The 12,284-nt window shown below is 39.3% G+C and overlaps 1 protein-coding gene across 3 annotated transcripts in view; it reads left to right on the top strand.

The window, feature by feature from the left end:
• The window catches only part of septin12 (septin 12), a 119,399-nt gene that overhangs the window by 71,164 nt on the left and 35,951 nt on the right, over positions 1–12,284 (top strand). For all 3 annotated transcript variants that reach the window (XM_050068711.1, XM_050068712.1, XM_050068713.1), the window contains one exon: positions 11,612–12,031. In XM_050068711.1, the coding sequence (XP_049924668.1) occupies positions 11,612–12,031 (420 nt within the window). The remainder of the gene's footprint in view (positions 1–11,611; positions 12,032–12,284) is intronic.

Here is a 12,284-nt window from a genome sequence, read left to right as displayed (position 1 = left end):
GAATTCAAACATACCTTTTAAGCTGAGCATGACTAAAAAGGCCAGGGATCTTGAGCAGAGTAGACACCGAAGCTATCATGGTCTGTTAGTGGCAAGACCTGAGTGAGTTTAGCTGGGGCACATTGTGGGAAGGATTCTGACCAAAGACTCATTCAGACAGGAACAGAATGACAGGATGTAATGTGTCACCCATGCTCATGCTCAGTAGTGTTATCATTACTTTGGATCCAATCATGCTTTTAAATAGGGATAGTTTCTCTATCAGAATCTGAAGGTTGTCTTGATCGGGGCAATGCATTAACATTGCAGTCAATTAAAAGATTCCTCTGGAAAAACTGTTAAACCAATAAAGTATTAAACCCAATCAGCCTGCTAATCTGATCCCAGTGTGGTGTCATGATAGGTGACATACCACTGAGTCTTCACACCATTTGGAAAATGCAAACATTTTGTCAATTGTCTCAAGAGGTCAATCACTCTCTCAGCCCAAATGTTTCAACATGGGATGGCTGTTTGCCTCCCCCTGCCCCCTTCTATTAAACCAACCCCAGGTTCAGGCGTATTCATGAGGTATTCATGAGAGCATTAACACCTTTAAAGAACACAGTGGGCGGGGCCGTTACTGCTTGGTACTGTTGGTGAACTGCTTCTTTGTCATCAGCTGATCTTTGTCATGACATTGTTTAGGCAAGTACATACACACAGGATGGTGTTTGGGAAACATTGAGGACTACAGGTTAAAACATGTTATATTGTGAGATTGCATCATTTGTCCCCTCTGCAGTCACATGGTATGGATGTGATTTTTGCTGAAGTGTGCTGGTTTTCAGTGCAGTTCTGTGTGGATCAGTGCAACAGCCTTCTCATTCACAATCAGTCAGTATGTCTAAATGACATTAGAGAAAATCAGTTTATTGTGTTAGTTTGACTAAAACCGGACTTTTAAAATACATGTTAACAGGTTAGTCCAATTGAAATCGTACAAAATTGAATTTCTCACAGTTGGAATAACACACCCAGATAATGAGATTGGGTGTTGAATTACTCCTGCATGTGTACAGTCAATCAGACCCAAACTGGCCTAGGCGCTCTGCACGTGCTCCGCAGCTTCCGCCCTGGGCTTTGACCTAGGAGTTGAATATCATTAAATGTGTAACAGAAGAAGAAGCTGGTAACAACATGGAGAAATCTTCATTTGGGGCCATGCATTTTTGGACCGACAAGGAGACACAGTGCATGCTGTGTTAGCACCAGCTTGCTGCTACCTAACTGTAGTTAACTTGTTTGACAATTGTTTGGTCTGTTTGGTCTAAGCCAACTGGAAAAAGGTCCAATACTAACAAGCTGAAAGGGGGCATATTGCCACCTATCTTGGCAGAATGGGACATACTTTGGTCATAAATCAATTCCCCTCCCATGCTGATATACTGGGACAAGGCAGTACTTCTATAAAATGGCCTAGTCAAGCTATAACCTCAGCTCGACATTACTGTACATGTAAATGTACTGATTGTTGTTGACACCCTCCGGGGAAATTGGATTATTGCAACTGCAAGTGTTAGAATAAATAGCAAGAAAAACATGGAATAAAACTTAAGGCGCTAGTATTGTATTTTCATACCAAGTGCTTGTCGGATGGTTGAATCCCTCTGGAAACCCTCTCCCACATCTGACAGTGGCATTGGCGGGGCTGCGTCTAACAATCTCCAACCTCTTTTAAGCCTGATTTATAGTTGTGCACAGGCTCTATGCAGAGCCTACGAAGTAGCCTTCAGAAGTAGTTTGCCTTTGACATAAGCATCTATATTTGTGTCTGGGTCACTCTGCAATGACACCTTCAAAATTCTAGTTGGCGCTGTTGACTCTCTGTGAAGTGCAGTAAAGTTTGATTGATTTATCTAAACACACATTAAATATGGCTTGGTAGCGACAATATTAAGCAAAAGTACAACGTTCAACTTCATTATTAGCTTCATTAACTCACAAGGTTCACTGACAAAATACTTTTTTTTGCTAGACACATTTTCCCCATATATACATGCTAATGTTATTAGCATAAGCCTATGATGTGTTACATTTTATAATTTGGCCTAGGGGCCAGCAGACTTTTCTTTTGCTCATATGAAGCTAGGATAAATCACACTTCAGGTGTTATTTTGTGGGGGCTTTTTTGTCTTAACAATGAATTGTTTCTTATGTGTGAAATAAAAGTGAATATAACATTTGTTTCCACTCAAGAAAATGGTTTTCAGTTTAAAAAATAACAAAAAACAGGAGGTCTACGTCGCCGCGACGTCCAGATATATTTCTGGGAAGGTGCAGCTGCACATCAGGCTAGGGCGTGGTCTACATAGGGTTTACGTCTATGCAGAGCCTATAGCCCCATTTCCACCAAACACTTTCGGTATGGTACCTTTAGAACATGGTACTTAGACCTCAGGTCTGCTTCCACCACAAACAGTACTCTTAACTGTGGGCGGGGTTGTTGTCACTCACTGCTTCGTCAAGCACCTGCTGTATTTCCTTATCACCGGTGACACAGAGGGAAGTGTGCCTCTTGTTTATTGTCCACAGAACGGGGATGCACGCTGACATATTCAGAACAAAATAGAACAGGCTGTGCAGTGAGAGTCTCTCTTGATGGGATATTTAAACGCTTAATGATTCACTCATTACTAAAAGTCTGTGTCATCCAAGAGAGACAATAAAAACTAACTGAATGGTCAAAGTTGTCATATTGAAATTAAAGGTGTGCTGATGGTTTCACATCTTCAACTCATGCATTGAGAAACATTACAAATTAATGTCCCCCCTTAAAAGTCGCCGGCAGTCGGCCTAGTGAATTCAATTATTTTTCATCCAACTCCAGCTGCTCCGAGAGGCAGAAAAACATCCTTTCATTTATAGTTGCAGTGTACTAATATGTAAAACTCTCCTTGTTCTGAACAGAGGTCACATAAAGCCAGCCACAATTCAGCCCTGAGCAACAGTGACCATCCAATATTGACCAATCAACAGACTGCAGTGTCTCTAGCTTCACCTTGTAGTATCTGTGTGCTAGGTACCCCAACAGAGGAGTGACCAAAAATGGGGACTGTAAGAAACAGTTCCATCGGTACCATCCACAACCTTCCACAGTGGAAACTGGAAAAAGTGGAAAAAATGCGTACCAAACTGAACTGTTTTGTTGTCATTTCAGACACTGTATTTTTTTCCTTTAATATTAATTACTTAACAAAATTACTTAACAAATATACGTTACATACTTAGCTTACTGTATGTAAATTCTACCATATATTTTAAAATATTTCAGTGCCATTCTTTTCAGCAATGTTGTATACTAGCTTTATTCAGAAAGCATATTGACATATCCAAGATGGACAGATTTTTTTTGGCTTTTGGCTTTCGTGTGTAAAAACAGCATTTTTTAAACAAGGAAAACTACAAATATAAATTGCTCCTGATAACATTTTGATAATATTCAACTTGGCTTCTTCTAAATTCCCCTTGTGTGACAAAGATGAATTAATTTGAATCAGTTTATCCATTAGATGAGGAGGTGGACATGGTGGTGTGTGTTCTCACTTACTCTCTGACACAGTTCTTGACATTACCCACAATATTACAAACTTTTACATGTTCGTGATAAAGCCTACAGTACCTTATTAATGCATTACTGCCATATGTGTGTATTTGTGCCAGTGTAAAAACAGTCTGGGATGAGAAAGAAAAGCCAGATAGTCTCCATCTGTTATTCTCTCTCTGGCCTTTCATTTGTATTTTTGCCTCCCTGAGCAAACGCTGCCTGGTGTTCTAACGGTGTCTTTCTCCTGAGGTTGGACATACTGTTTGCTTTTCACATGCATCTCTCGTAACCACTAACCCCATGGGTTACTTTGCCTTTTTAACATGTCTCTTTCTCTACATTATTTTCTGTGCTTGTGTCTCCACATATTTACAGTTCAAACCAATCACCAGAAAATGTAGGCATTTTACATTTCTGCAAATCACAGGTATGTTACATTTGTACGTTATTATTTAGTAAATATGTTTAAACTTGACATATCAACAGCAATGTGGGTAACATGGTTAGCTCTAGGCACAAAACCCACTTTGGTATGGTTAGGAAAAGATCATGTTTTGGTTTAAATCCCCAGTTTGGTGACACAGTTCCCGCTGCAAAAGCAGTGACAACTCAGTAAAAAAATAACCTTTTACTGTGGCAGCATCCCCACTGGAAAAACAGGAACAGGTCACTACAAAACAACCATATTCTCAAAACAGCTTGACAGATGTCTCACCTAGGAGTCAAGCCATCCACCATCCCCTCCACCAGGCACATCCACCATCCCTTCCACCTCCGGATAACAAGTTTGCTCATGTAGGCCTACCATGTCTCCTTAAAAACATTATACATATGAAACATGCAAATGTAACTCATTTGTAGTTTGCAGAAATGTATAATGGCAACATTTTCTTCTACTAACTGGGCAGTTACAGATCAATGTTAGTTACTAGCAAATTAACCATATGGGTATGTTTTTTTTTTTCGTGGCATCCCCCACCCCAGGTTCAAACCCTGGGGTGGGGGAGCCCTTCTTTGTGAAGTTTGCATGCTCTTCCTGTGTCAGGGATGGTTTCCTCCCGGTACTCTGTTTTCCTCTCACAGTGCAAATACATACAGGTTAATTGGTGACTCTAAATTGCCCGTAGGAGTGAACGTGAGCGTGAATGCTTGTCTGTCTCTATGTGTCAGCCTTCTGATAGTCTGGTGTTCTGTCCCCCCGCGTCTCGCCTAGTGTCAGCTGGAAGTCAAGCTCTAAATCCTACTTTTACCATAATGCAACACATTATATCTTTTTGTTCGACCCTCCCTGCCTGTCTCATTAATCAAGAAATATTTTTCCATCAGCGCTTTATTCATACTATATTTAATAGTAAAACACACTTTAGTGGAGTGTGAACTTTACTGATGTAAAAAACAAAAAAAAAAACAGATGTGTGTGTGTGTGTGTGTGTGTGTGTGTGTGTGTGTGTGTGTTACTCTGCCCTTCTCTGTCCTGACTCATGGGGATTAGTTCTGTTTCTGTTCCAATGGTTGTACAGTTGGATATTTATAGCTGATTAAATTATGTGGACAACACTAACCAACAGCTTGTGTGTGTGTGTGTGTGTGTGTGTGTGTGTGTGTGTTTGTGTGTGCATGCGCTATGAGAGTAAGGTTCAGTAAAATGGTACAACTTGTCGAGTCATGCAAAAGCACACACACACACACACACACACACACACACACACACACGCACAAACATCCTTCTGTCATGCTGGTTTCAAATGACTGTTATAATTGCATTTGAGAGTATCCAACACACACACACACACAACACACACACACACACACACACACACACACACACACACATCAACAAGTTCTCAGGGGGATTGTCAGTGCCAGCCAATCCTCTTACAGCACAGACCAGACTACACACACAGATAAGAGAAGGATAGACTTCAGTCACATATAGATCAGCTAATTCCTACAAAGTGTGTGTGCTTGTGTGTGTGAACATGGTTGTGTTAGCCTTAGAGAACCATATAGTTCTTTGTCACCTGTGGGTGAGCATGCGTATGTGTGTGTGATTGTTTTATACAGTACAAATAATTCTATGACATTTTTCTGACATTTATTTCTTGTTTTAGGACAAATCAAACCTGCAATGCTTGTTCTTATTCAAAAAAACGTTGCAGGTTAACCATTTGAAACCTGGAGCAACATCACTTTTCTTGTGCTGCTTTCAGACACCTTTCCCAAGTATTTAAACCTTTGAACCCTGAGCAAATTGGTGCTGTTTCTGGGGGGAAAAGGCAATGAGAAACTTGGTAAAAAATGTTCCTTGAATTTCAAAAAATTAATAGATTTAGAAAATTATTTTTAAAAAATGCAATGAAAAAAAGAAAAAAAAATAGGGAAAAACTATATTTATAATTATAATCATTATATATTTAAGCAATATCACATGAGAGGGAGTGATGTTGTACTGTGATATCGTCACGGCTGTGATTCGGTCGTAGGCACGAGGCCGCACTCACAAGCTCGAGTGTGATATTGCTTTTATACAACAGTTCAACAGTTAAATAAGCAAGGCTGATTAAGAAATGTTGAAAAATGAGGACAAAATAGATAATTTAAGCATTTTATTTGTCTTCCGCCAACAAAAATAGTTCCCTCAGGACTCCGCTGTCACCGTTGCTATGTAACGCAGACATGGTGCGCCAGGCACTTACTCTTTATACACATTTATCTGCACGTTTCCATTAATTGTGCAGCCGGTGAAATAAGTCTCTGGTGACTGCATGGTGGACTGTCGCTTCACAGGCACAGCCGACTCTGCCTTCTGATCTGACAGTATGTTGCTTTTCTCCAAGTCATTGAGCTCCGCTGATGAAACACTGACAAACCTGGATGTGTGCTCAGATGGATTCAGCTTCTCCTCTCCCTCATCTTCCTCTGATGACCATTCACAGTTCAATTCGAAACTTATTTTAGGAAATAAATCCATATTTTTGGCTGTTTGACAGTGGATGAATTAATTAGCCTACAACGCAACTGCTGACCTAACTGACACTAACCGTCAGTTTTGATTTGATTTTTGATTGCAATCAGCTGTGAGGCGGAGTAATACATACACAGTGAAATAACCGTGATGTTGTACTCCAATATCATCACGGTTTCACTGTCTCTCGACCAATCAGATTGCAGGGCCGGAACTAACTGTTGTATAATTGAAGTTATCAGACAGAATTGGAATTTCTAAGCTCTTTTTCCAGATCATTTCCTTGTTTGGTTGTTTGTCTTTAACTTTCTTTTTTCTACTAATTTTAATGTTATTAATTTGCTCTCTTTACTAAATCCTTGCTAATTTTTTGGGTCATTTCTTCTTTTGTTGCTCATTGCCTTCTTCCCATGTTCTTGAAAGAAACCAAGCCAATTTGCTCAGGTTTCAAAGGGTTAAGTAAAGGTCAGTGATGCATATTTTGTCCAGTGTGTTGGTCAGTTTTAGGTAGGAATATGGTTGGTTATTAATCACATTTTTTCAAGAACTATTAGTTTAAGTTCTCTTGGGGTCAGACAGCAAGCAGCTACTTTAATGCATCTAACCAGGACTTATGGTTGGAACGGTGCACCTATTTTAAGGTATACCGTGATATTAAAATTGACAGTTATCATACCATGTACATTTGCATATCTACAATATTGAAGAAGGAAATGCAACTGGAATGAAACTTTCAACTTTATCTTAGTTATTTTCAAAAGGGAAACTTTTTACACATATTTTTAAAAAAATGTTTCAAATGTCAACTGTCGTAATAAAATGTTTGTTTAACCAAATAACCCTTCGGTTTTAATTCCTTCAGGTGTCATTCTGACAGATAATAATGATAATATTAATTCCGTGATAACATGAAATTTGATATTTTGTAAGACGGCTATCGTACCGTGAAAAACTCATACTGTTGCGACCCTACCAGGACTGTATTATACACAAAGTGGGACAGGTAGATTTTAAGGATATTCCAGATATTCTCTCTACAAATCTATCTTACTACTGGTAAATAAAATGTGTGTTGGGTTCAGCTACTAAAGGAATTGTCTCGACAAGTAAGTGTAGCAGGTCAGTATGAAGGCAGTATCAGATTTTGTTTTAGATTAGCCCTGAGCAGTGCAGTGACATAACAGAGAAGCTGAACCTGATTGATCCTCTTTTTTGCTTTCGAAATGCTGATTGGTGCACAAGTAAATGAAAAATAACCACTCCTGTTATGAAGTTTTCACAGAGTAAGAATATATGAATAAGTCAATTTTGACAAAAATGTCTGATCAAACCTTATGATTCCAAGGTGACAGTGCACCTGGCACAAAGCCCACTTCAAGCTTCAAGTTTTGCAAAAACAAACAAGTAGTTCTTCTTACAGTACAGTTCTTTGTATTTTCAGTATTTACCAGAGGCTACATGTTGGATGTACAGTAAAACCCAGAACACCCACAGACACAGGACACAGATCACAACTACAGACCCATTTTTCCAAAAGGCAAGTCACTGAGTGAAGTTCATCCTCCATGCTGTTAAACTGACATCAGCAGGTACTCATATATATATATATGTGTATCAACAACAGCAGTAATGCACTTCACGGTTGTTGGTTGAAGCAGGAGATCTTGAGTGAGGGCTACAAATCTATTACATTCAAGATTCAATTCAACACTTTAAGTGTCTGGTGAATTGTATTTCCACAAGTCACATACATGTATTTTTGGGGGGTATGATCCCCCCAAAGTGTGTTAACCTTCATTTTATTGCCTGAAAACATCTTCAGGCTTCTACAGTATAACCATACAGACCTCTACACACATCAAACGAGTCGGTTATGATTCGATATTCTGCTTTTTTTATGCCTCCATGCCAGAGATAGCTGTGGCCGGAGGCATTATATTTTTGGGATGTCCAGCCGTCCATTCTTGTGAAGGCGATATCTCAAGAACACCTTGAGGGAATTTCTTCAAATTTGGCACTGGTCCACAGATTTTGGTGGTCAAAGGTCAAGGTCACTGTGACTTCCTCCATAACATTCTCGTGAACATGGTATTTCAAGAACACCTTGTGAGAATTTCTCTTAATTTGGCACAAACATCCACTTGGACTCAAGGATGAACTGATTAGAATTTGTTAGTCAAAGGTCAAGGTCACACTGACCTAATAAAACATGTTTTTGGCAACAACTCAGAAATTCATATGCTAGTTTTAATGATGATGATGATGATGATGGTGATGGTGCCTGTGAATGAAGTGATGATGCTTTATGTCTAAAAGGTCAGCTTCACTGTGTCATCATAATGATTTGCAAACCATTATTCAATGTCATAACTCTAACAGAAGAGGAGAGATTTGGTGAGATGCTGAATTGGTGACACTAATCTTGGGTGCCCACCTTGAAACTTTGCTGATTGTATATATATATATTCTGTGCTTCGCAGAGGCATACAAATGCGAGGCAGTAATTCTAGTTATGAAGGAGACATCCGGTTACCAGGGCTCATCACAGACTCTTTTCCAACTTCATTTTTAGGAAAATGACATGTCGTGTTTTATTCTTGAAATACACTGCAGTGTGAATGCCGTTGTGTAACATTAATTACTAAACTATGTGACCATGTATGAGGTGAGATAGATTAGAATTATTGTTAAAATAGCGTTAGTCTAATATAATTATATAAACAGTTTCAGCAAATCAATTTCTTTATTTTTCTTTTATTATTATAATAACTACTGGATGAGAAAATCATACTTCAGCTGTCTTTGGGTGCAGATTTGTGGTAATTTGTGTTTATATTGTGATGCTCTCAACACACTAGACAACCTGGGGGAAAGGTTTTAGTTTGCTGAGCTGTTGTTATCATGTTTATCTGTAATTGGCACATCTGTTTCAGAGCTATGAGACCAGTGGTGTGACTGACTGAGATCGTATTTAATAATCACCACATCTGCTGATCTAGACTATATTTAACCTTATCTAGCCCTTTTGCACAGTGCGCTACTGCACGTACATAAACCAAAATAGAAGGTGTGCATGGAGACACCCACACAGACTGTGCGCCTACTATTAAAATTAATGTGAAGGCACAAAATGGTAAACTGAGGGTGCAGTACATGCTTTCACAACCCCATAGAACCAGGTCTGGGAAATTAGAAGCAGTTTCTTCATTGCATAGTTTGTCCACCATAGAGCACTTTTTTCCTGTTGTACTTAGGGATGTAAATCACCAGTTTCATCGTGATATGATATTATATTGATTCTTTGGACAACACCATCATATTTGCAGATATTACAAAGTCTACCATGATACAGTTTCAATTCCATGTGATTCACGGGCCTGCGATGAATATGACACCATATTATCTGCCCATTTAACACAATCTGTTACAGAAGGTGCTGCTACCCCTTTCTTTTTTATTTTTGGCCATAATAGATTAAAAAAAAAAAAACATAAATAATAATTGTAGTAGTTTACTTTGACTCCACTAACACATAAAACAACACATGAGGTAAGTTAACTGTCAGGGCTTTTTGCCAGAGGGCGCTTTCTGGAAGAAATGTTTTCATTTAACCCAAACCATCATCTTTTGCATAAAAATTCAGGGTTATCTGGCTTAAAGCCCTGAGGGCAAACTTCTTCCAACAGCCTTAAACATAGACTAACAACAAGATCATTCAACAAGGTGTCAAATTCAGCTCAGTAATAAGTAGGGGTGGAAATCACCAGAGGATCCACGATAAGATATTATCATGATACTTAAGTCACAATACAATATTATTATGATTTTAAATATGTTGCGATATGCCGAGTATTGCGATAAAATATATTAAAGTTTTTTTTTTTTAAGATTATTTTTTGTGGGTTTTTGCCTTTAATGGATAGGACAGTGTGTGAAATGGGGAGACAGAGAGAGAGAAAGAGAGAGAGAGAGTGGGGACTGACATGCAGCAAAAGGTCGCAGGCCGGACTCAAACCCGCGACCGCTGCAGCGAGGCAGTGCCTCTGTACATGGGGTGCCGGCACCATCCACTACGCTACCAACGCCCCGCGATAAAATATATTACAATATATTGCAATTTATTTCCTTTTTTTCAACTGTATATTATGTCCTCAAAGGAAAACTTAGTTAACGTCTGTTTCATCTAATAAGATAAAGTTTTCAGTCTGTTCATCTCATTTCACCCTTTTCGGTTTATAATCGATGCGTTTGTAATATAACTGAATTGAAACTTGGCATGGTGTGATGATACGATATTGCCACACAAAAATATCACAATACTATACTGTATCGATTTTTTCCCACCCCTAGTAATAACTGTCAAGATTCATGGACAAAACAATTGTTTTTTTCTTGTGACCCATTATCAGTTTAAGCATGTTTACACTGCATAAATTAACCTTGTGGCTAGCGGACTTTCTTCCCTCTACTCTTAATTTAACAAATTACATGAAATGTTATTATTTTTATTACTCATTGTTGGTTTAAATTACATTGATTAACAATTAACATTGTTGAAACAGAGAAGCTAATGTTGCTGTAGTGACAAGTTAGTGTAGTGAGATGTCCAGGCAGGTATGTTGTGTCTTATCTCAGAACAGCATTGTGCACATATGGCATGTGCTATTTCTGTTGACCCATATTTCTCCACAATGAAAAATATTTCCACGCTGCTGATTTATTCCTGAATTAATAACGTTATCCTCACCGTCTTTCTCTTGGCCGCTTGCCGACTGCCGATTTCAGAATACAGGTGTAACCTAAAGATGATGATTTGGACGGATGTTTTCACTTTGCATCAATGATATCTGATCGTTAATCATTGAATCAACACAAAGATCAAGATGGATGGATTGTTTTACTACCCAAGTTGTGCGATAGTATAAGATACTGATTATTTGTGCAGCGTGCCAACTATCAGCTGCTGCAATCCGAAAATGCAAACACAAACCATCAGAGCCAAATCTGTGGAAACTGTGTCTGAACTTCTCTCTTACCTTTCTCTTTTTGTTTACCCGCAGAAACTGCTGGAGAGCTGGAGACGGACCCGCTTAGCCCAATGGAGGAGAGAGAGGAGAAGGTGAGGGGCATCATGGGACAAGAGCAAGAAGGTGAGGGCAAGTGCCAAGGACAACCAGCCAGCATGAATACCCAGAATTCCACGACAGAAAAAGAGGAGAATGGTGTGGAGGCCCATGCAGAGATGGGAGACAAGGGGAAGGAGAAGGGAATGGAGGAAGGAGAAATGAAGAAAGATGTAGAGGTGGAGATGGAGCTGGAGGCGGAGGTGAAGATGGAGCTGTGTCAGTCAGTGCAAGGCCTGCAGATGAGCTTCATCCGAGGCACTGACCTGTTTGGCTACGTGGGCATCGAGGCGGTACTGGACCAGATGAGGCGCAAGACCATGAAGGCCGGCCTGGAGTTCAACATCATGGTGGTTGGTGAGTTTCACACACAGCACCTGCTTTGTCTCATCATCATTATGCTAATGAATTGCACATGTTTTATCAGTGAATACTGATTATAGGTGCTCATGTGTGCATCTAGTGTCTGATCAGGGAGATTTTAGGTGTGATGTTTTAATGACAGGAAGGATTTGGAGCAGTAAACAGACTTCCTGTTGATTTGATTTTCTTCTTTGCTCCCCTAACAGTGAACCTACATAAAAAAAAAATCTTTTCAGTGATGTCCATG

This window comes from Epinephelus moara, chromosome 18 (genome assembly GCF_006386435.1).
Source record: "Epinephelus moara isolate mb chromosome 18, YSFRI_EMoa_1.0, whole genome shotgun sequence".
Lineage (NCBI taxonomy): Eukaryota > Metazoa > Chordata > Actinopteri > Perciformes > Serranidae > Epinephelus > Epinephelus moara.
The sequence above is the reverse complement of the archived record's forward strand: the minus strand, read 5'-3'. Positions and strand labels throughout refer to the sequence as shown.